The sequence below is a fragment of the Vidua chalybeata genome, chromosome 2, assembly GCF_026979565.1.
Source record: "Vidua chalybeata isolate OUT-0048 chromosome 2, bVidCha1 merged haplotype, whole genome shotgun sequence".
In the NCBI taxonomy this organism is placed as follows: Eukaryota; Metazoa; Chordata; class Aves; order Passeriformes; family Viduidae; genus Vidua; species Vidua chalybeata.
This window is the reverse complement of record NC_071531.1, coordinates 59975688-60001773: the sequence shown is the minus strand read 5'-3', so window position 1 is coordinate 60001773 and position 26086 is coordinate 59975688. Positions and strand designations below refer to the sequence as shown.

The 26086-nt window shown below is 39.4% G+C and overlaps 1 protein-coding gene across 4 annotated transcripts in view; it reads right to left on the bottom strand.

The window, feature by feature from the left end:
• Nucleotides 1–26086, bottom strand: part of UVRAG (UV radiation resistance associated) — a 102065-nt gene that overhangs the window by 72240 nt on the left and 3739 nt on the right. For 2 of the 4 annotated variants that reach the window (XM_053934476.1, XM_053934478.1), the window contains exons 2-6: nucleotides 19961–20078; nucleotides 18503–18537; nucleotides 16587–16748; nucleotides 15683–15757; nucleotides 11049–11134 (exon numbers count right to left, since the gene is read on the bottom strand). In XM_053934476.1, coding sequence (XP_053790451.1) covers nucleotides 11049–11134; nucleotides 15683–15757; nucleotides 16587–16748; nucleotides 18503–18537; nucleotides 19961–20078 — 476 coding nt within the window. The remainder of the gene's footprint in view (nucleotides 1–11048; nucleotides 11135–15682; nucleotides 15758–16586; nucleotides 16749–18502; nucleotides 18538–19960; nucleotides 20079–26086) is intronic. The other 2 variants (XM_053934477.1, XM_053934479.1) reach the window with 2 other exon arrangements.

The window sequence follows — 26086 nt, the reverse complement described above, 5'->3', positions numbered from 1 at the left end:
GCTTCCCCCACCCACGCTGACATTCTGGGACTAATATGCAAATAAAAACCCTTGGGACCATGGGAGAATTTTTAGGGGATAAAGACACCCATAAGTAAAGAACTAAACTCAGTAGAGGGGGCTAGACAAATGCCCTAGCTGAGGAAGAGGGAAACACATCCCCTGATCAACTTTTGCCCGCCACCATCACCTACAAAAGACTAGACTAGAGTAGGCTGTGGGAAGCAAAGACGAAGAGATGGAATTTCCTGGTGTTGCCACAAGGAAAGGAGAAGGGGACAGCTGTTCTGGACTTCAGCAACAGACTCTGCACGCCTCATCACCCTTCGGCTACCAGTGTTCCACAAGGAAAGGAGAGGGGACAGCTGCTGCTCTGGACTTCAGTGAGACTCTGCATGCCTCCTTCCCTTTCGGCTACCTGGGAAAGCTACAACAGCGGGAGTGAGCTCCATGTTGGGCCCCCTGCCCGCTGATCTTTTTAATAAAGAGTTGAACATTAATAAAGATATTAGCCCTGTTCATTTCACCTTGTTTGGAATATCAATCAGTTTTCCTTACTTCCCAGGACTGAACAGTGAAGTGGTCCAACATAACTTGACTTTACAACTTTGGAATGTGCTGTAACAACACATTCTCTTTCTTTAAGCCTGCAGTAAGTTTGAATGTTCAGCTGGAGCACTTTCCTTTTCAATATACTGCAGTATCCTACTTTTTCTTGGTCATGCATTAGTCCAGTGACTTAGTAATTTGTGTAGTAAGTTCATTTCTGGCTGCAATCTCTTAAAAAGCTGAAAGCTGGAGTGTAGTGAGAGTTGTGCCTATTAAGTGTCTTGGTTTGAAAGACAGGGATCTGTCAAAGAAGGCGGAACTTCCCCTGAAATAGAAAAATTACCTCCTTCCTTCCAAATTATTATAACCTGGAAATTAAGGGGCTTTCAGGCAAAGATATGGGAAAAGGAATAAAAGGGCTTTACTAGTATGCATAAGTACAACAGAACAAACAAACAACAACAATGGTAATAACAACAAACAAAACTAGAAACCCAGTAAAAACAGCCTTCTCTTGGCTGTCAAGCACTTTCCCCTTTGCTGTAGTTACGCTCATAGCCGCCAGGGGCACTGGTGGCTCCCAGCCAGGTAGGGCAGGTGCGATTATTCCCCCCACGCCTGCAGAGGGCGCTGTGGTGCAAGATCTGTTGCATCTACCTCCCATGGTAATGGCGGGTGGGCTGGATGGCAAAAGTAGGCCACAGCAGAAACCTCGGAGCAGCAGCTCGGATGGCAGAGGCAGGCACACCTCCCCCCCTCCCCCACATACCCCTCCTCACTTCACCCCGGGGTGGCAAACAATATGTAACAGAAAACTCCACAGCCTTAGCAGGAGCCGCAGCGGTCGGGTGGACTTGGGATGCTGAGTGTAGCAAAAAAGCCTGAGGCAGCGGCAGAAAGTGGGGCCAGGCTGCAGCATGCTGCCAGGGGGACACGCCCTCCAGGAGTGAGGAGGGCTCGGAGGTTTTCCCCCGACGCACCCAAACAGATGATGCAGGTCCTTTCCAGTCAGATCAGGTGTTAATAAGGTCCCAGTTAAATGGCTGCTCTAATGAGCAAAGGCTCACCCACAGTAGAAGACCCAGTGAGAAAACAAAGGCTCTGCAGTGGCAGCAAATCCTCCGGGCAGCAACTGCAGACTGGTTGTCCCTCCTCTAATCCTGAGAGCAAGAGAACAACAGGAGCCCAGCCTAGCCCCTCACCCCCCCCCCCCCGTGAAAATCTGTCATCTCTGCCCTTCCCAAGAGAATGCACCTCAGCTACAATAGTGCAGCCAGCTGCACTCCTCCCCCTCGGCTACATATTTTGTCTCTTTTAAGTACTGGTCATTATTGTCTCTTAGCAACAGATGGGACGAAATACGATGACAGAAAGAAACAAAAGGAAAAATCTTAACCCCTAACATTAATACAACATATGCTTGTATTTACATGATTGAAACAAGTCTCAGCTTTATCAGACAATTGATACATGATTTTGCAGTTCTATCATCCACTCCCAATATTTCTTTTCTATCAGACACAGCTGGATTTTTCATGTACAGAACTTTAAGCCATAAATACATCAATTAATTATAGTCGCATACTACAGCTCCTTCTCGTAAGAGAAATAAATGCCTCTGGTCATATTTGCCAGAACAACCTTAGTTCACAGCAAGACTAAATTTAAACTGAGAATTACTACATGGGATTTAGAAAAGAGAATGGAACACTTCTGGCAAAAAGTGACATGTAGGGTCCTGGAAGTAAAGTACCCAAATCTATTATTAAACAAAAAAAAAAAAAAACCAAATCACAACAACAACAACAAAAAAAAAAACCCAAAAAAACCCCCAAAAAAACAGAAAAAAAAAAAACAAACAAAACAAAACAAAAACAAACAAAAAAAAAAACAAAACCAAAAACAAATTAAAGACTTTCCTATTAAATTCAGAAACTAGAACGCACACTACTCTATATCAGTCCACAAATTTAGATTCTGGAGAGTGCCAGCCAGCTGTAAGATTTTTTTCATAACCTCTTAAACCATCATTTGCTTCATCTGCTTTTCCATAAGAAAAGACTCCTAATTTATAATCATATACTCCCTTTCCCATTTCTTAAGATACCGATACCTACAATTCATCAAAAGCAGATGTAGGGCAAAAAAAGACAGTAGGGAGTAAGAAAACAATAAAATACAAGTCTGACTTATTAATTTGTGACATCAAACTTCTACAAGAGCCAATGCTATGAGCAACTAATGTGATAGATGAGTAATGTGATGGTTGACTCTTGTGATTAAAAGGCAAATATCATGTATGCATATTAAAAGAAGTTTCACAGACTTAAGAGTTATGTTTTACCTCCCCTTCTGTCATTATCAGGGGGTGGCCTGGGTTCCAGACATTTGGGAGGGTCAGCTGGTTACTATGGCAGCACCTGACCTCCAATCAAGATTTAAGGATGTAAACACCACTGGACAGCAAAGAAGTCAATGGACAGAACTTTGTGAGGGGCTAAAGGGTAAAAAGACAAAACCTCCATTGTGTGGATGAGCACATGGTGGGAAAGATCCTCTGCTCCCGGCATGGTAATATTTTCTCTATTCAGTCTTCTGTTGTATTTTTCATAAGGTTTTAAATTTTTTGAAAGTGAGTATCATTTCTCACACTCACAGAAGACAGTGCTGATGCAGTACAGATAATTTTCCATCATTCTTTCAAACAGTTCTGAGTCCTACAAATGTAAATCACTTACATGTAAGCCTTATGTTTACATTGGAGAGTCTACATTTAAGCCATACACATTTAAGACTCAAATTAAGCTTTAAAATAATCAAATCCATGTAGATTTGTAGACTGCAACAGTGAATGCTTTGAGCTATTTGGAAACAGAGAAGAAAAGGAAAAAACACATCTATGAAATGGGCAGATTCCAGCTTCCAATTTGAGGAATATTTAAGGAAGTTAGCTAGGATATAGAACACCTTCAATACTCAAAGAGCATGAATGGAAGAGGAGACCCTTAAAGTGAAACTCAGTTTTGTTGAGAAATGAAGCAACAAAACGTGAGGTGTCTCTAGTTCTCTTATTCCAATCCACAGATTTAACTCCAGTTAAATTGATGGATTTATGGGTTATTTCTTTTTTTAATTCAAAGAACAAATGTGGCAAATTACAAAGGAAGCTTCTTTTTGTTCTTTCTCAGTTTGTAATTACAGAAACATTGTTGCCAGGGCACAAAGAATTATATACAAGACACTGTATTTAGTAAAAAAGGTAAATTAGATGCAAATCAAATTTCTGAAGTGCATAAACATGTCAAGATGACTCCTGCCAGGTGGACAGTAACACCAGGAGAAATCAACAGCCATTTCCTAACAAATCTTCATAGAAGTTTCAATTCTCACTCTGAGACAGTGAGCAAGCCTAAGACTGGGATTCACTACACAACTGAAAAGGAAGATTCACAAATTCAGACTGAATGTGTTCCAGGCTCCACCCAAAAGAGACCAGGTGCTCTCCACTTGATTTTGTGTTCTTCCACTCAAGGCTACACAACTGATAAAGTGCTTGTGAAGGTAGAGCACAGGCTTATGCAATAGAGGAAGGAGGTAAACACTAGCCAATATTCAGGTGACTCATGTTTCAAAGCTGCATACTGCTGCACTTTCCTCCTGGAAGCCAACCCCAAATTCAAATCTGAGTTTCTTCCAAGAGAAGCAGAATTCTGTAGCTATAGTAGTGAAAACTCCCACCTAACAGAGATGGTCATAATGCTCTCAGGAGTGTTCTTCAGTTTCTTAGACATCCATGTACTTCCTGTCCTGCCCTGCTTTAATGAGCAAATTTATTAGAGCATTTTCCCCACAACAAGGTCTTTAATCTATTTTATTTGTTCTCAGTCAAAATTTTGCTTTGACTTTCCCTGGTGTGGTTGGATAGTTCTGAGGATTTGAGAGACATGATTGCATTCACCAAAATTTGCCCACGCTGAGAGAGAAAGCAACTCACAGCACCATTCTCATGGCCGTATCCTGGACAAAGGTGTAAAAAAATAAACAGTCCTGATCACAAAATTCTCCTTCTTAAAAACTTTCAGGTATCCGTCAGTAAATTAGATTCTCCTTAGGTGACAATTTGCTATTTAGATTAAGGAAGGAAGACATTTTCTACAATGATGATGGTGAAACGCTGGCACAGGTCGTTCAAGGTGGTAGTAGGTGCCTCATCCCTGAAAGTGTTTAAGACCAAGCTGGATGGAACTTGGAGCAACCTGGTCTGCCATGGCAGGCAGGTGGAACTGGATGATCTTTAAAGGTCCATCTGAACCCAAACTATTGTACAATTCTACAACATGCTGGTTTTCATCCATTTCATTGAGCCAGAAAACGAGGAGGACTGGTGCCGCAGACTGGGTTCTGACTTCTCAGTATTGCTTCATTAATACCATCTTTTACACACTGTCACAAATAAAGAGGCAGAATAAAGCTAGCTTTTAAGACCTGCAGAGCTGTGTGTAATTCCTCTCAAAAGTGCTTTGAAACAAAATTTGACCAAGAGCTAGCAATATATCAACACTAAAAATGTGACAATGCAGGGGTAGTCTATTGCATATGGCATATAAGGAAAATTGAAGATCAGAGCAGCAGCAGACTACTAAGCCAGCAGTTAACAAACATGTACTGCTCTTATGTTTCATGGACTGTTTCAACTTGCTATGACCCATGCTACTCTCTGCTACAGATTTTGGCAAAAGGCAGGCTTGTAAGTTTAGTGTTCTAATGATTGAATAGCCTCAGTTCCCATAAAGCTCAGCATCATAAGGTAAAATGCCTGGGAAGAGACTTGTCCAAAAGTCTGATGCCACCAATAAAAATCCTTAACGAACCTCTGAAAATAGAAAAAAAATCAGATCCGAGTTTTCATCTCCATCACTGCTTTTCAGGAAACCACCACAGCACAATTCCAACCCACAAAGTTTTCAGACCAAGAAGGATTACACTTGTCAAACTGTTCATCCATTTCAGTACTGCTTAATTAAGCATACAGAGGCACTCTTGAGATCTAATTCCAGCTCCTATTTATTCATCTTGGCCTTAAGCCACCTGGATTTGCCTGTCCAAAGCCTGGGGGGGGATGCCTGCCTGGTCTTGGCTGCCTATTAGGTACAAAGTGCCAAGTCTTCCAGGTGCAAATCTTTCCTGTTTAGAAACATCAAACCTGGCCATCACAAAATCCCCTACACTTATCATTAGCAAAGGGATGTTTTAGCAGAGGAACTTGGTGATTTAAGAGCAGGTAAGAAGAATCCTACAACCTTTTTCACACTTAAGATGGTGTATTTCTGCATGAACTAGGAGAAGATGATGGCAGCAGCAGCAGCAACACTGAAGTCCAAAAGTCTGCAATGTGATTGCCAAGATACTCTCAGAAAAAGCTAGAGCAAGGCACTGCAAGAGTATCAGGTTATTTATTAGTGATCACCTTTCCTGACCCATTCACATTCTGCAAAAAGATGGTGACTGTTCTACCACGTGAACATCCGTAACTGCAACGTTTAGAGAGGTTTTGGTCACAGCTGAGTTGGGACCCTTCTCTGAGTAAAGGACAGCAAAGAGAAAAGCTAGAAACAGGAGACTTAATTATCAGTGCATCTTTAAAATTTAACTAGATCTTTTCTGCCTGTGCTTATCTCTATGCAGCTACTAGCATGCCACAAGGAATAGGGTAGCAAAAAGCAACTCTTTTCCATGTAGTCCCATCTACTTCCTAGCTCTGTTGGGTTCACTTCTTTCATGGAGATGAAGATGGAAATAGAGGAACTTCAGGGAAGTTCAAAAGGCAGTACAGCTTCTTAAAAACATCTTCCCTAAAATAAGCAGAGCTAAACAAAAGCTGATTTTATATAATGTCAACATGTTTTAGCCATGGTCACTAGAAGGCGATTTTATGAATATCTCAGTTTCAGATCACAGACAAACATTACCAACACTTATATTCTTAAATAATACCTCTTCAGTGAGACATGCACTCTTCTTTAAATGAACAGTTATATTACAGATGGCAAACCCTGAAGCAAACTCTGTCACTTGAAGCATACCCCTGTCCCATCAGAGATTAATACCCAGAAGTATTATTCAAATCAAATTCTGCCAGATTAGACACTAATAATATTAAGCAGCTGCCTGGAACTAGTCTTTTTATCCAGCCCAGCACTCAAATTATGCCAATGACAAATTCTGTTGTTGGTTTTGTTGTAAAAGAATACTTTTTTAAAGCAAAACCACAAGCAAAATGTCTTCAATCTGCACTAACTGGCTGACTAAACACCAGAAACACACCATGCCATCTCATGAAAAACAGTTTAAGCCATAGAGACTGCAGTTCTGAATGGAGTAACAAAAACTACTGGAAGCAAAACTTCAAAGAAGCAGATTTTTACTAGTTCTTAAGAGTACTTTTTGTCTCCAGGAAGAATATAGGAGGATTTCAGGCATTCACATACTTAGAGGCACAAGCCAATTGCTCTGTAAGTGTCAAAACAACACAAAAACCTGTTGCACAATACACTATATTAATTTTTGTATTTAGAAATGGAAGTCAAATTTTATTACATAACATTTTAAGCCCTTTCTTTAGTGATATCTCATCTTCCCAACACCACTTAATACTAAATGTCTATTTTTCAAACCTCTAGGAAAAGAAAGGCTAGAAAACCGAGAGAATACTAAATATAAACCTATTCCCATTAGTGCTGCAAACGTGCTCAGAACTTGATTATTGAGACATGTCCAGAACCTGATGTCAGATGAATTTGGCCCATCCTGAGTGCTATGTGAAAGGTGTTACTATATAATCTATTACTACCAGCAATATACTGTTTAGAAAGTCTTTAAATTATCTCTTTTCAGGAAATATGACAAGGGACAAAAACCTCAAAATTTGAGCTTTCCCGTTGATACGGTGAAAATTTGTTAGCTAGCCCTTTTAAAGCAAATGGCTGGAAGAAAATTTTTCACTTCCATATGGCACAAACAACTTACAAGCAGCACCATGTTTGCCTGAGGATCTCGTCCCTGGTCTCAGAACAAGAAGGGTCATAAGCTGCAGAGGTGCTGAAATGTTCTTTGTAAAGAGGAGTTGGCTGAAGATTTAACTTTTTCTTCCTGTTTAATTAACTTATAAATCCACGTAACTCAGCATCTGAACACAAGCACTATTTTAATACAACGCACAAAAAAATTTCTATTGTTCACACACTCTGTCATTCCCAATTAATTTTATTAATCAAGATAATTTGGGCCAAGCATACACTTTTCATTAAGGTCTATTCACAAGCTTCATAAATTTTAGTTATTCACTTCTGAGGAAAAAAAACTACCTCGCTTCTTCCCCCAAAAGCAGTTTTGAAACACAGATTAACCACAGAAGTTCTCACTGTGCAGCCTAGAGTCGGGCATGAGCTAGGACCAGTTCTCTCCGTTTCGGCTATCAGTGGCTTTGCCACATCTTGTAGCACAGTACCACCACAACTGGGACTCAGATCCCACTGTCACCAGGATTTGCCTCCTTTTATAAAAGTTTAAATAAAGCCAGTACAAGCTTATCTTCACATCCACATTTATTGTGAAAACATTAGGAAACCACATGTGGAGCTTGTGAATTTTTGTTACAAATATCTTATTATGAGAAACTCTTCAAAACATGGGATTTATGTGACCAGATGGAAATCTTTATGGTGTGGACACCTCAGTATTCTCTTTACAGCCAATGGACAGAAGAAGGAAGACAACAACTCATTTCCTCCTGTCTTAGGTTGCAATTGCAAAATGTGGCTGGGGGTGTGTATTCTATTGCCATCTGTTAGGGGCAGTTTCTTCTGTTAATTGGGCCACCTGTTAAAACCAGGTGGGGCAGTTTTCTTTATCTCTTCCACTACCAATCCTCCCTCTGGGAAATATAGTCTGTTAATGAGCCATTGAGTCTCACTGCATGGCTGATAAAAATTGCATCATCCCATTGTGAGATGCTCTGTCCAGGGGGAGGAGCCAAGCATTCCTACCTACATCTAATCTGAGACTTGGAACACCACAGGCAGCCTTTTTGCACTGGATTCCCAGAGAAGCAGCTGTCTTCTCCACTGGATTCCCAGAGGAAGACCAGGCCCATCTACACCACCACTGGACCTTCAGAGGAAAAGTGCACCCTTCTTCAGCATCAATGCTTCAACAGAACCACATCTGTCACTCCAGGACTGCAGCCACCATTTAATCACACTGCTACTAACACTCTGACCAACAGGGTGTCAGGTTGTATTCTGACTCTGTCAGTGTTGTTTTGTATTACTGCATTTTTATTTTTATATTTTTCTTTTAATTTTTTTCCTACTAAATAACTGTTATTCCTACTCCCGTATCTTTACCTGAGAACCTCTTAATTTCAAAATTATAATAATTTGGAGGGAGGGGGTTTGCATTTTCTATTTCAAGGGAAGCTCCTGCCTTCCTTAGCAGACACCTGTCTTTTCAAACCAAGACACCTCCCAAAGTACATCATGTCTAATGAATCGTAACTCAAATTATGCCCATCTCTCTCTTCTGTTCAAAGAGGAACACACTCATAATACAAATTATCTTTGGGAAGAGTTCATGGGCTGGTTATTCAAGCATGGATTCCAGGAGGAGGTGGCAAACCAAACTGCTTGGTAGGAGAAAAAGGACACCCGACAAAAAGTGACTAGACATTACTTTAAAACAAATACCATCACCAGGCTTCTCAACTTGATATCAAAGCTAAGCAGCAGTATAGAAAACACACCTGTAAAAAAGCAGAGTTAACATGAAAGGGAATAGAAAGGATTCTAAACTACAGAGAGGATTCTGCCTTAGTTCCTGATGAGCTTTCCTAACTACCATGAAATCAGACAAAAATGACAGCTAGGTAGAGTCACAAATTACAGCTGTTAACTTCTGCTGGAACTAAACAATGCAATGTAAACCCCTTGATATGGTATGCAGAATCCACTAAAATACAATCAGCTGGAGGCCTGGTTCTGAGGCTTGGAAAACACTGTTCCTTTCGGGACAAAATAAAAAAGGAGAATGCCCCAGGTCAGAGACAAAGCTCCATAGAAATTAAACCCAGCAGCATGCCTAGGCACTGTGAGAGACTTGAGCCTGGACTCTCACATCCCCAAAACAGAGAGAAGCTCCAGTAGTCAGGGTTCAAAACAGCACTGGTCACTCAACAACGTGAACTTTATCACACCTGACATCTTATTTTCTTGCCAGCTTGAGGAAAAACAGGCATGTTCAGAAGGTTTACAGATCAATTACAAAGAGCTAGACAGGGGTCCAGCTAGTCAAGTTCATGACCGTAGTGAGTTTTTTTTCTGGAACGTGCCTCATACTACATAGATGTGTACACAAAATGTGAAAAACCCTCAAGAATTAAGTAATCAGGGTACACTGCACATATTTTCCTTTTTCTGTCTAACAAAGATGTAATGTTAGGTAGTACAAGTTCTCTTCTAGTGGACTGTGCCAGAATGTAATCAGAACTTCCTAATATATCCCCTGGTTTGTTTCCCACTAAAAGCACAGAAAACAAACACTAAGAAAACAGCCTTCAGTTTAAATATGCTTTACAGAATCAAGAAAGAGAACAGTGAAATTTTAAGAGAGCTTAAATAAGGACATCTGAATAGGCAATCTAAACTGACTTTTCCTCTCTCTTGAGATAGGCAACACTGACACCTACTGTCAACACTGTCAAATAGATTTAACTTGTACAACTGATTTAAAAAGTCAAATGTTTACATAGAAAGCATATTAAACACTTCCTGTTCAAGGGTTTCCTTCATAGCACATCTACTGCCTTTACTGCAGAACCAAAGTTATTAACCTGTCTTGTAAAACACCATTTAAATAGAGATTCCTCAAAACCAACTTATTGATAGTGGTGGACCACAATTATACCTTTACATAACTAGTATTTTTGAACTATTATAATTAAAGCAGATCTGAAAAGGACATCTTGTTTAACTTAATACTAGCACTTCATGTTTTTTATCACCACAGACATTTAAGTAGCCACCCAAAAGCAAAAAAACACTGTACCTTTCTTAGACCACATCTGTGTTGGAATAACTGGGTCTTGACTGTGTTCTCATGTATTTCAAAAAAATTTATTACTGTTGAGAACAGAGTAGAGGCTTTCCACAGAAACTTTCCAGCAAAGAAGCTCCATGATTTTGACATTCACAAGGCATGTCCAGCTCCACAGTCAGTCCTAGTTCAGAGCACTCAAGCCCATGTCAGAAGCCCAGCGACCACCACTGAACACACATACACCACAGCCCAGCTCCTCACTACATGAGTATATTGGCACAACCTGGATATTTCCTTTCACATTCCATACCAGAATGTTGGGTTTTTTTAAATATTTGGAAAGATTCCTCCCACACAGACTCTACATAAGTTACAATAGCTACACAAAATATTATCAAAAACCTTACCTAAGCAAAGAGAAGACATCGTAAGAGTTACGAACACAGTTCTGATCCACCTGGAGAAGACTGTTCTTCAGGGTACCTGAGTAATCCTTGAGGAAAAGAAGGAATATTACTTTAAAAATAAAAAAAAAAAAATCTTGAGTAAGAGCATGTACTTTTAGTAGAATGAATGATCTTGCATTTAATGTATTTTAAATCTGTCTTTACACATGTTTTATCTATGGTAGGTAGAAACAATTTAAGGTGGCAATAACACCACTTACCTAGAAACGTATAAAAGACCCATCAGTTTATCTATATTCTAGACACATAGTGTGTTTTCTTGAACTTTATAATCCATAACTGTCTGAATTTTATGCACAGAAGCACTGAAAAGTGCTACTGACAGCACTGCCATTCTTCAGCTTCAGACCTGAGAGCACATTCAGTTGTGTGCAAGAGAATTACATGAACATGAGATAAAGCTCCATCCTTTATCCATGCCGTAACACATTAAAAGATCAACATAATCTTAGTTTTAAGTGACCTGAACAAGTTTCTGGAAGTTACAAAGTAAGAATGATGTAAGGTTGTTCTTTTAAGAGACCAGAGTATCCATTCTGCTCAAAAGGTATCAAAACAGTAACAGACAAACAGCAATTCCTCATGCTGCAAATGTCAGATATTGAGCTTTTCCACATCAGGCACAGTAACACAATTTCCTAGAAAAGTTGCAAACTTAGAAGTGTTGCTTTACATGATAAAGTAAATTTTAGGCAGGTCAAGCCACTGGCAGCACTGTCAGGAAGATTATGGATTTCAGGGAAAAAAGGCACTTACTTTAGTGTATAAAGCAGCCCCATCTTGTACCTGTAATCAGCCAGCTTTCCAACAGATAGAGATGGATTCTGAGTACCGCAATCTCTGCCTAAAGAGTCTTTCCTGCCCCAAGAAGAGTCTGTCTCCATACAGAAGATGTTGAAATTCAGAGGTAAATGTCACCATCTCCTGACACAACTCTGTTAACCATAGGCCACACAGCAGACATTCCTTTCCACCAAAAATATGGCTCCATCTAATTAAGTCCGAGATCTACATGCTGTGTAGCACATAACATTGCTACAGAGGCATCATCCCAGCAGCACTCTCAGCTCTTCATTTTCATACTCAAGACACTGGATGCTAAATGCTGAAATCCAGACATCTCGCCATTAAAAAAATACCAAATAAAAAACATCTTAATGTCTGTCTGAAAGAACTAGGATGGTGGAAAACTGAAAATGCACAAGGTACCAGCATCACCATGCCCTATCCCTGGAAGTGTTCAAGGCCATGTTGGATGGGGCCTGGAGAAACTTCCAAGTGGAGGATATAGTGGAAGGTATCCCTACCTGTGGCGGGGGGGAGAAATGGATGAGCTCTAAGGTCTCTTCCAACCCAAACCATTCTAGGATTTTACAGCATGCAGTTGATGGTGTTTCAACAAACACTGCCTTCAGAAAGCAAAGTGCAACATTTCTGAGAGAACAAGACTGACCAAGAATAACTGCTTTCAGGAGTGGAAGAATTTGCAGCAGCAACCTATTTCAGTCTTTTCTTTTATGCAAACACTTCTACCCTGAGTAAATTTGCAGAACATGTAATGTAAGGGTTTCAGACTTAGCTATTAGGAAGTTTACCCTCTGAAAGAGGAGTGTGTCTTCTTCTCTGCCACATTTACTAGATATAGGCACATGTACTTGTAAACACACAAAAAAGTTTTGCCTGCGCAAAGTGGCCAGGATCTAGCCGCTAAAAAAAAACTTTAAGAATATACATATGCAGGGAAGACTCTACCTACATTGATGGAGACCACAGACTGAAAAAAGAGATGCAGCTTTCCAAAGATGAGGTTCTTTCCTTCTTGATGCTTGAAAATGAAGCTACAATTCAGCATCCCTGAAAAAATATAACTTACATTTCTTTCCCCATGCCTCTGACAACTTTTGAGCTATGGAGAGTTGTATTGATTAGTTCTGCTTTTACTTCTTTAAAGAGAAATCAGAAAGCTAGCCATTAACTAGAAGCTACACTTGCTTCCCTCAATACACTTTCTGAAAAGGTATCTCTGCAAGACAAAGGGTGAGCTCTATCAGTTGGAAGCAGCACCCATAAAACAGTTGAAAGGCAATCTGTAAGTCAGGAAGGCATTGAGGAAACCAGAGGACAAGAAGCCTGGCTTTAGGAAAGCTAGTAGAGCATCCAGAATTGATTATGTTGAACCTTGGTAAATACTGGTTTTACATACAAACATGAAGCCTCAGACAAAACCAGACTCAGAAAGCTGTTCAAGGATCAGGAATACTTTAAATGCAGGTTAACAGCTTCAAAATAAATCCCTGAAGCATACATCTATCTTACTTAAACATTGGTCCAGTTTAAGCAACTCCAAACAATTGAAGTTCAGTGTATGATTTGTAGAGATGGTAAAACAGAGAGGAACAGAGCATTTCAGTGGTCCAGCGCCAGAAAGGAAACAGGAAAATACATTGGACATGGTTCTAATCAAAGTAGCAGAATCCTGCTGAAATCTTCCAGTAAAATTACTGCTGCAAAAAAAATAATAAACTTGTTGAAGTCCAGAAGTTGGAGGTACCATCATGTGAAAGTCAAACATGACCAAGAACAAAGCAGCTATATTGGCAGCACACTTTTGTATTTACACTGAGAAGAAAACCTGTAAACACTAGAAAAGTTACTGTCAGACATCTACAGTAAAGAAAGAGTACCCTTCAGTGTTCAGAAGGCACCCACAAAGGTTTTTTAAACCCTTGAAACCCAACATTTTTCCTTGCCACAAGCTAAGTATCCATGACAGTAAAAAACCTACAACTTGAGTAAGAACATGACTCAAAGAAAACTTCTTTTTGAGCATTTCAGCAACAGCCAAGTTGCTGCTGGACAGAAGAGGTGGAAGAAAGGTAAAGCTCCTAATACCTATATACTGTCAATTTATAAGTTTTATGGCATGTCTAGGAAAAAAGTGAAGAATCAGTGACAATAACAATCAAGAGGCTCTGGCCATGGTTCTTTTATTCAGGTAAGACAATTATTATATTGCAATTGTCTGGGATACTTAGAATTTCTCCACCAGTAATGCTACAAGAGTTTCCTACTTTGTTCCTCTACATGACAGGCTACGACTGTATTTGCAACCAAAATACAGAATGAGGAACCTGCAGGGCGAGAGATCCTACCTGAGTGCTGCCTCCAGCTCTGCGATCTCCAACATAAGGAGGACATGGAGCTACTGGAGCAAGTCCAGAGGAGGCCACAAAATGGCTCTGAGGGCTGGAGCACCTCTGCTCTGGAGACAGACTGGGGACAGCTAGGGATGTTCAGCCTGGACAAGAGAAGACTCCAGGGAGACCTTAGACCACCCCCGGCCAGTGCCTAAAGGAGCTGCAAGAGAGCTGGAGACAGGCTTTGGACAAGGGCCTGGAATGACAGAATAATCCTAGTGGGTCCTTTCCAACTCAGAATATTCTTTGATTCTGTGACAAGGGGGAATGACACTGAGAGAGGGCAGGGTTAGATCAGATATTTCAAAGAAATTCCTCCCTGTGAGGGTGTTGAGGCCCTGGTACAGGTTGCCCACAGAAGCATGGCTGCCCCATTCCTGGAAGTGTTCTAGGCTGGATTGGATGGAGCTTGGAGCAACCAGGTCTAATGGGTGGAGCTTGGAGCAACCAGGTCTAGTGGGAGGTGTCTCTGCAAATGGCAGTGGGCTGGAACGAGCTGGTCTTGAAGATCCCTTGCAACCCAAATGATTCTATGATATGATTCTATAACCAAAACTAAGAAGTACCTTTAAACCTTATGAACTGGGGAACAAGTCCTGACAACAATCAGAAAAAGAAGACAAGGATCCCATCCTCAAATTCAGGCCCAGGCTGTCAGTACTGAAATCTTGAAAAACAACTGCATCCTGCTTCAGGAAAACTGAATGCAGAAACTGCAGCTGTGTGTCAAGGAGTCATTTCCTCTCCAGCCAGGGACTCCTTAACACAACCTATCTGTATCACAGTACTGCCACCAACAATTTGAGATTAAAAAAAACTGTCAGAGGCACTGCTTACAACAGGTAAGTTTAAACTTTTTCATCATAAATGAGGTAATAATCAGAGACAATATTGCATGGACAGGCACTAATACTACAGTAGATCCTTGAGGAAAAAACCCATGGGGTAAAACAAGTGCAGCATGAGCAAATAAACAGCTTCCCATTAAAGACCTACAAACTCTAGGCTTCAGTCTGATAACCAAAGCTTTGTGGTTTTATATTTGCCATGAAAATGAGTCTTAACAATCACATCACTTTCAATATGTCCTATGCTGGAATGAAATGTCTGCCTCAAAGAATACAGTCAACGCTTATTTTCAGTAACCAGAGGGTTTTTGGACTCTAAATGCTACACTTCAAGTCTTTTCAAAACATCATAGACATCCATGCAACCAAGGCAAGATATTAGTTCGTATCTGTCATGTCAAAAAAACTATTCCTTCTCAAAACAAAGCATTTTAATGTTCTGCTCATCCTAAATGTGCAAAATCAATCTTACGGGTTGAATTTCAGTTTGTCACCAGTACCAACAAACTAGAATACAAGACACTCTTACCTTCTGTTCAAATGAAGCTCTATAATAACCATCATTGAGACCAAAAATAATCTCATTTGGGTTTCTTGCATGGATCTGTAGGGAAGGAAGAAAACAAATCGGTCTATAGCCAGCTTACTGCATATTTTCACACCAAATGAGTACAAATTGCTCTAGGAGTCTAAAGCAGTTTTTCATCACCTGTAATTCTAGAAGTACAGAAAAGCTCACAGAAAACTGAATTTAACATGGAAAAATCTGTTTGCTTCACAGCTTTAGCAACAGTCACCATGTTCAGCCATTCTACTTTAAAATCAGAAATACTAGACAGAGCATCTTTCCTATTATTGCATTTCCAGGTGACAAAAATAAGTAAGATAGTTGGAAACTAAACAAAGGTAAGACTCAAGAGTTTGTTCTGGAGAACAGAATGTTCCAGGGAGACTTTATAGCCCCTGCCAGTGGCTCAAGGAGCTCCAAGAGAGCTGGAGAGGGCCTTTGGACAAGGGGGAATGACTTCTCACGGCCAGAGGGCAGGGTTAGATGTGATATTGGGAAGAAATTCTTGGCTGTGAGGGTGATGAGGTCCTGGCACAGGTTGCCCACAGAAGATGTGACTGCCCCATACCTGGAAGTGGGCCATGATGGGAGGGGCTTAGAGCAACCTGTCTAGGTCTAGTGGAAGGTGTCCTCACCCACAGTAGTGGAATGGAACTGGATGATATTTAAGGTCTCTTCCAACCCCAACCACTATATGATTTTATAATTTAAAGCTCTGATGTAAACTAACATGAATATCTGTAATCAAACTTTAAAATATAATCTTCAAACACACACATTTCCTTTCTCAGCATTCTATATATTAATTCATCCAGATGTTTTGTTTCCTGAAGAAAAAAGTTGAGAAAAAATATTTTCACATTACCTGCTGGCCCAAGTACTTTAACCCATCTAAATTGACCTTCCATTCAATCAAAAGCTGAAAGTGTTCCTTCTTGCCACCCCAGATCCTCACAACAAAACAAGAGACAGAGGTATCAAGATGATCAGGCATTATTCCAAAGTCCAGACTTCTCCATGTTGGATTCTAAGTATTCAAAGAAGGATAAATACAGTATAAACAAGCTGAAACTAGTCCATAAATTGACAATTCAGAAAGCAGCAAAGCCTACCTCAAAAATTTTTAAAAACCTTAAGAATTAGGAACAACCATTTCAAGCTCTGCTGCTTCCTTACCCAGTTTGCTAGAGAGAATTCCTTAGTTAAAAGCTACATGCTGTAAAGTACTTCAGAAACTGTGAACGGGTTTTGCTTCCTTCCATTACAAGACAAAGAATTTACTTCAGAAATTACCAATTCAGTTTAACCAAATCAGGAACTTTCAAAATAGAAGTAACATTCCTTTCACAGTTATAATTCAGCTTCTGAAAACCAGAGTATAGCATGTATTCCCAAAGTTAAATGCTGATATATTCCCCAATAATTAAATTTGCAGAACTTGCTGATATATTTGTTCACATCCTTCTCCTCTTGACTGATGCTCAATCCTCAAACGCTGTCACTAAAAGCTCATCTTTACTCCACGATATCAGACTTGCATCTGGAGCTTTTCAGAACCAGCACACATTAAGGTAAACTGAAAATTCCACCAGAACTCAGATTTGCAAAGACGATGTGTTCCAAGAATTTCCACTCATCTCTAACAGCATCTAAAGAACTGACCCAAGCTGTAACAAAACCAAGTCAATCCAACATTACTAGTGCCAAGAGACAACAAGGTGCCCAAAAGCAGAAATGGGAAAAGTGCTTTTATTTATTTCTCTCCCTCCTCTGCAGAACACAGAAACAGTAGCTCCTGCAAAAAAGGCAGGAACCCACCACCCCATGAAAAAACTCGCCTTCCCTTGTAGTGCTTAAGCAGCTTGGAAAAGGCCTAGCATCCCTGAACTGGGATGAGTCAATTTGAAATAGGATGCCTCTGAAAAGAAGGGAGAGGCAAAGTTACCCACTAAGAATTACAGAAAAAATGCATTAATCAAGTCCTCCTAACAAGAAGGAATATTTCATAGCTATTCAGGCACAAGAATACCAGGTCATTCAAATACCCATAGGTTATATACAGGATGTCCTCAAGACATCTTTTATTTAGATTTTTGTTATTCTATCTCCTATATCCTGTGGTTAGTTTCCCTTTTTGTTTTTCCTTTTCCTGATTTAGAATAGACCAAACTAAAAATCCTAACAACTTAAGACAGAAACTGGAGAAGTTAGCAGCCTTAAGTAAGCAGACAGCTCTTCCTTAATTCAGGAGGGTTTCAAAGCATTTACCCAGGGCGCTATAAATGGAGCAGCTCTACCTTGTTAATGCAGGCATTAAAAAGTCTTCAGCAGATTCTCAAACTTCCTTAGCCAACATTTGTAACATCCTACTCCTATCCTATTATTACCCTTTCTCATTTGTAATAAACTGTTTAGTTCTGGCCCCTTCATTCATCTAAACTGAAAAATTTAGAAAAATCTAACATGTTTTCAAACTTCAGTTTCTTACAGCTATTAGCTCTTCAAAGGATACATGTATATATCTGGCAGGTACATGTTCCTTGCCATTTTCCTACAGAAAACGGAGATGTTAATAGAAATCAGCATTTCTACTACTCAGTAGCTCCCTACTCTAACCCTCATGAAAAGAATCTGAAAAGGAGGAGAACAACACAATGCTCCTAACAGAACCAAACAGTGGAAAGATACATTAAACAGTTATGGTATTCAGCAGAAGAATCAATATACTGCACTAAATACACAATTTTTAAAACGAAGTTTTTCCACATTAAAGTAACTTACCAGAGAATTCCTGATCACCTCACTCTTATAAAATTCTAAAGAAAAATAAGTAAAAAAGCACCTTTAGATTAGCTTAAACACTGATACAAATCTTAGTATTTGAAACAGAAAAAAATCAAAATAAGTAACTATGAAGAAATACAAATGTTAGTGGGTCCAGTTTATTAGTGAGACCCTTTGAAATGTGTCATGCTTTTGACTAAAATTACTCCTTCACACTTACTTATTACAAGTCGTTATTTAAATTTAGTATTTCATCTTTATACTCATGATACTCCTCAAGTTTTACAAGGCTTCAATTTCTAAGAAAAGAACATGGCACAGTAGTTAACAGAATTTGGATGACATTTGAAAAAATGACTAGTTTGCCACACAACATCTTCCTGGAACACAGCAGCTTGGATAAATTAATTATAGCACTTTCCTGAAGAGCAATGGTGACCTATTCCAGGTGCTCAGAGAGGAAACAGCCAAGTTACCTGACAAAGATGCCAAAAACCCTGTATTTAAATGGGAATAAGCAATAAGCTGGTGCATGCACCTTGGCTTTCCCAGTCAAAGCAAGAGCTTAAAAGACTTAAAAGACAGCTCTAGAGGCAGGAATACAGATTTTGTACAATATCCCAGCCCACTGGAGACCAGGGATAAAGCTTTGATGAAGTGCAAAAGAGTCCCTAATACCAAAACACTGCAGAAATAGTCATCAGTGATAGGTTTAGCCCACCACCTCAACGAAGTCCAGGCAGCAAGCTCAAGTTTTGTATTCTTATCCTTCTAAAACACCAACCTTGTTAAAAAAAGCAAGGCAAAACGCCAGATGTGTCACTGTGCCAGATGAAAATAAAAATTAAGAGAAAATCAAAATTCATCTCCAATCACACCTAAAGGAACATGAAAAGGTATTTTTAATAACATCTCTCCACAATGAACTATACACCATAGTGGGAAAGAAAAGCAAGAAAGAGAAGAGATCTAATGCTCAAACACAGTTATCTAAACTAGAACAGAAGCCTGGATGCTTCATGTCATTGGCTGGCAATTTGATTTGTTGAAAACTTTGGTAACAATATGTGCTGATGTATGCTCTGTAAAACAACTGGTATGCACAGAGTGGGACACTCTTCCTCACAAAGGCAACCAAAGCTCCAAAAACTTTAACTTTTATGTGCCCTTGGAAGGTCCCAATTTCTTACATCATCACTCAGGGAAGAACAATAACAAAAACAGGCTTATTTAAAAGACTACAAAACCTGTCATCTGTTTTGCCTCCTTGGGTGCTAACACTGAAAGCTTTCATGAAATTGAGGAAACTAAAGAGCTATTTTCCAGTGTTAGTAAAGGTGATGCAACTAATAGCAGAAAGTTGTCAAGACAAAAAAAAAATTAAGAAAGGTAATTCATATCATAAGAAGTCAAAGATTCAAACTAGAAAAAAGACTGATAGCAAGCCTGCTTTACCTTTGTAGATCTTGCTGTTATCACACAAGTGAAGAGTGAAGTATGTATCCAAGAGGCAATGACCATTCTTATTAATAATGTTACGTGCAGCAATATTCCGAAGATGACGAAGACGGCGCTAAAAATAAGAAGAAAAAATTCAAAGAATTTTCTCAGATTGAAAATTAATCCTTTCTCTTTTTTCAAAGCTTTTTAATGATTCCCAAAGCAATGTTGTGAAAAAAAAAAAAACAAAAAAAAACAAAAAAAAAACCACAAAACCCACCAAACACTCAATTTTCTCTGTCAGACATTAAGTGTAAACAGCCAGGATTCAGCAAAGCCACAGGACAAGCAACAAGCACCTAAAAGCTTGGATTAAGCAACACTCATATTCAAGAAAAGCTATTCTTATTCATGTCCTATATGTCATTTTTATCCCACATGACAAAATCACCCCAACTCTTTGATCAGTTTCAAGCAATCTGACACTATCAACTTCAAACACAGCAGCAGCATCACCCAGATGATTTGCATCATCGCACTGGAAACACTTCCAAGCCAAAGCTATTTTAAACAAGCATTAATGGACAAATAGCTCAAACTAACCACCACCTAATCCAGAGCCATAAGGAACCGGCTGAACAAAGCTTCCCGATTTCACGGTAATCCTAGAAATTGCTCTAACAACCTTAAATAAAGGTAAAATACATCAGGAAGACATATCAATATTTTCAGGGAATATTAAGGGCACAGTGAAATTTGAGATTTTCACTGTCAGTTACTATCTGCTGTGATGAGAGAGTCCTTTTCCCTTGGAATTAATACAGTAGGATTAAAATATTTAGTTTAAGTGATTTTATCCAACTCCAACATTATCTTGGTTTACTACAATACTGCACCTTGAATGAAAATCATCAGATCAAATGAATCTCTCTCTCCCACCTCTCTGTGCCCAACAGCTTTAATAGCTGTGGCTAAGGTCTAAGCTTCAAGGCACACCATACCCTTAATCTTTGACAAATATTTACATCATTAACATCTTATAAAATTTAACTAGTTAACAAAACAATTTTGCAGCACTGTCACACTTAAATCATTGCTTAGCTGTTGTTTCTATTGTAACTTCGAAGACCCATGTTTCAAACAGCCTCCCATGAATGCAGCACTCAGCAAACTGCTACTTCAAATACAGTGTCATATTTTCCAAATCAATCTCTCAACTGACCAGTCTCTCACCCACTACCATGGGGACGTTGACAAATGGCTCCACATACTTTGTGGATCACCACAATGCACCAACAAGCCTCAAACAACTGGTTTAGTGCATGCTTTTACCTCAGAGTTCATCTTACACCACTTTTTCTCAAGTGTCTTTATTTGTAAGGCTGAATCCACATTAAAAGCCGATTGACCAAAAGCACATTTTAAAAACTTTTGAAACCAAAAGACAATTTTCCTGTTTGTTGCTAGTCTTAAAAGGCTTTTAAGAAGAGTTGAAAGGCCATAATCTGTTTTAGAATCATAGTATGACACTTTATATCACTTAACACCACTCCAGCGATATATTAGTTTTCCTTTATGGAAAGGTATGAGGAATATTAAATTTTTGTTTGACAGCTTAAATATCAATGATGGAGTCATTCCACTCAAAGTCTGTTTATGACTTAGACTATAAACAGAACCTAAGATGGGATGCCCAGTATATGAAAACTACATGATTAAAAAAAAAAAAAAAAAAAACAACCAACAAAAAACATACTGTGAGACTACATGGTCTTATTTTCTTAGAAACTGGTATCAAAAATGTCAACAGAAATAAGCCTCACTTAAAAGAAGCCAGGAGGACCTTTAACATTTTTACACATCTAACCGCAAAGCTGGGTAGCTTCAATGGTTGTTTTTATGTGCAACTGAAACACTCTTTAAGAAACAGCTTTGCACATGAATTTTACTACCTATTAAAATGATTCAAGAATTTTATGTGCCATGTCTCTTTTAATTAACATCAATAGCAGAGAAATCAATCAACTACCATGCTCATTCCCTTCATTTTTGGTATCTTTTTTTTCCTTTCATCCCTTACAAAGAACAGCCCCCACTGCACTCTAAGACAGCAATTTTCTCCAGGTCTCTTTAGGATTGCAAACTAATTTGTTTACCTGCTTTAAGTAATATGTTTCATTGATTAGCTCTCAAGCAAAGTCAAACAAGTTTCTTACCATTCACAGTACACAATGAGGTCAATGAGGTTTGGGGAAAAAAAAAAAATAAAAGCTGCCAAGTGTCCTAACCTGCACCTCTTATCTCCATGATTTGTGACTTCCTTGCACCCTTCAGGATCTGGGGGTTAAAGTCTTATTTCTCCTAAACCTGTTGGAAGAGGATCATTAAATCTGGGGCTATGAGACCACAACATAGTTAAGAAGTCAATGTGCAACAGGTAATGAATGTCTATTTGAATCTCCAGCTTAGCCAGCACTCTCCTCCTATCCATTTAGTGACATTATGATGACAGAGAGACTTGAATCCTGATAATAAATCTTCCCGCTCGCCCACAATGTTCAGTGATATTATAATGAATTACTCAAATTTCCTCAGAACACTACACAGGCAACATTCAGAGTCAATTAACCCCTCCTGATCAAATATAATTAGCTTAAACCAGGAGACTATCAGCTACAAAAGACATACCCAAAGACAACTGAAATAGACTCTGGAATTCCTCATTAAGGGCTTTGTTTTGTGACAAAGTATTATTTTGAGGGAAGTTTTAAATATCTAGAGTTACTTCCTATGTATTTCATATCATTCTGTGCTGGAGTGGAGACATTGGAATACACAAAACAAAAACCCCACTGTGTTGCAGCTCAGCTAGCACCAGCATCAGTCAAACACTGCCAACCCCCAGCACTGCATCACCCTTTCTTATTCGTTACACCATAAATAAGCACTTGTGCAGCTGCTCACAGAATCATATCGGGCAACCAATCTGGATGGAAACTAACCACCTCTCCCTTTTCCTGGGTTAGTTTCACCAGGTCAGTTCCTCAGTATGGTTTACCACATGGCTGGGCAAGCAGCTGAACAGACCAAGGAGGGGACAACACAGCAGCAAAAGGCTGAAAGCAGAGAACGGCTGGAATGAAACCACCAGTTTGAAGTGTACATGGAGCAACAGAGCCAGGCACTGCCATGAACCAAGGGGAAGGCAGTTCACAATGAGGTACCAGAGCATTTCAAACTGCAAAATCAACTCTTTTTAGAGAATAAACCAGTATAGTCTATGTTGAATACAGTAGCTGCAGATAATATACAATTCTTTCATTTCCTCCTCCTTCTTGGTGAAGTGCTAAAAAGGGTCCCTTTTCTTTAGTGACAAGTTTCAGCTATTTTGCTCTTTCTGTAAAAGTGTCAAGAAATCTTCACTATGAGGGAGGATTCCCCCAGGATACGATGCTCTGCAGCCAGAACAGTCATTCTGAAAAGTCCACCTTAAAATTCAAAATAAAAGGGCTAAAAACCAAGCTAAGCACTTAACTTCAAAAAGACCAGTGTGAGTGCAAGATGATAGTGCAGGACCTGTTTTCATTAAAAAGAAAAAAGGCAAAATATGCAATGAGTATAGCTAATTTTCACTGCTATCTCCTCAAAGAGTTTACAGGTTACCAGCAATACAGGACTGAAGATCTCAGAGAAGTCAGTATATCCAGGCTGGATGAGAAGACAGCCAAACACATTTTCTATTTCTGGTACTCAGCCATTACACTGACTCTAGCTCAAGATCCAAGTATCAATTGTGAAGCTCAGGTCACTAATATGGGCAACAGCAAAGCCCATTCTAATCACATGGAGCCTATCATGCTGTCAGCAGCTGGGATGATCTAATGGCTCACAGCTGGGAAAAGGGAGAGGTCTGTCTTCTCCTTGTCCCACATCTGCCTTCTCCCAATAGCACCGTCTTCCCTCTTTAGCACTCTTAGGCTCTTTTAGCAACGCTGTTCATGAATTCTACTCTCACCAGGCCCTTTGACACGTTAAATAAATTTGCAAAGCTGTCAAGGGAGTATCTGAACTTAAGCAAGGGAGGAATGTTCTTTGTTCCAGCAAGAACTACCCAAGACGCCATCAAACAGCCCCCTCTGTGAATGGAGGGTTTGGCTGAAAACTTCCAGATGTTACTAAGTGACAGTGGGCTCACTGCACCCATGGCCATAAGCAAGTTTCAGAAATTCCATCAGGCAGATTTTTAAAGAATTTTATAAATAGAAATACATTTTCCAGAATGAAGCTTAAATTCAATTGCCCAGGGAGAAAGTTTTATACATCTATGACTGAATTTGAAAAAGGCTGCCGCACCCATCCAATTCCTGATGACTTTCCATACAACCCAGGTAACCAGAAACTTACTTTTGCCTGAAATGTAAATACAATGGTAAAACTAGCATTAAAAAGGCTGAGAAATAACCTTGTACAAGCGAAGTAGAAGTTTATGTAAATTACTTAGCCTAAATTCACCAAAATTATATCACCACTCAGGGCTCTCTCAGAGGCCTGCTGACCTGAAAAGCAATTATCGTGTTTCCAGAACAAAGAACTCTCAACACTGGCTAAAATTTCAGCACCAGATCTACCTCCTTTAATGGGGTACCCTACTTTTCGAACAGTTTTTAATCAAGACATGCCAAGACAGTCTTCATCTCTGGGCACAATCTCTGTTTTCAGACTGGCGCCTTCCTCACAATTCTGTCAAGGAAGTAAATTCCCGGAATTCTTTTCAGATCAGGATCAGCTCTGACCTCTGTATGACATGGTACACACTCTGTTTTTACCTGGCTTTCACATGAATTTCATGGCTTGTTTCCTTGCTCTGTGACCCACAGAAGCTCTGGAAGAATTTAAGCAAAATCCTTCCAACTATTTTAGCATTAAAGCAGGAGGCAAAAATTAATTAGTAACACAAATGTTACTACAGCAAATCCACTATTTTTGAACTAAACGGACCTGAGCTTGCAATGTCATCTATTTAGATGTCTGGATATTTGTCAGAATTAAGTTATATTAAAACAGAGGGTTCTGTGTGCTTTGTAGCTCATAGCAGACAGGTTGTGCTGGGTCTTTTTAAGAAAAAGCATAAAACTTCCAGCCCTGAAACAAAAAAAAGTTACCAAAATATGATCTATATTTAGTCAATGTGAGCATTATTTATTATCACAGCACTGCTCTACACCTCCATATTGCACCTTCCAACTTCCTCACACTTTCACTATTTGCTTTCACCTCCCCGTGCCAGTTTGAATATTAAGAAGCAATCACATGATCCAATCTCTTAGAAGTCAAATGGTAGATAAAAATTCATACTTAATTTTATATATGTTTTCAAGCTGCCTCATTTTCCAATTTAATACCTTTTTTTGTTTTAAGTGGAACATATCTCACAGAAGGTTTTGGTCACCTCTGCTGCAAAACATAAAGCTTTTAATATCCAAGAAACGTACATGGGAAGTTTAGGCATTACTCAGATGTATGGTTACTTAAAACCACAGGAAGGGCAAGAAAACGCTTGTGCTCTAATTTACACACTCGCTAGGAAGACTTATGAGGTTTGCAATTTAACAGTTTTCCACAGTTCAGAGTCAAGAGAATCAAAGGGCCTTTCAGATCTACTTCTGATGCAAAGCAGAAGCATTTGATATGCATTTTTTTGTGGGACACACCATAAAGAATTTTAAGGAATTCTATTTTAATGTCTTCCAGCACACACTTGAAGACAGCAAGGCCCTCAAAGCTACATAGCCATAATTAGTTCATATACAGCCATAATTAGTTCAATAAATCACTTGTAGTTCTCCTTTCAACTGCACCTCCTTCCTACCTCCATTTCCCCAAGTCAAGTGATCAACAGCCATCCAGGAACTCCTTTCCCTTTTTAAGATTAAATTACTTTCCTGCAAGTGCCTTTAAGAAAACTATTTCCACTAGGAATCAGAACTGAGGACAACACCGTAGGAACACAACTACACTTTTCTTCCTGTGAAGATGCAAAACATTCACTACATCACATACCTCACATTCCCAAAGATCTTATGCAAGGAACCACATACACTGAACCTGTGCAGAGTGATTTACCCAGACTAAATTACCACA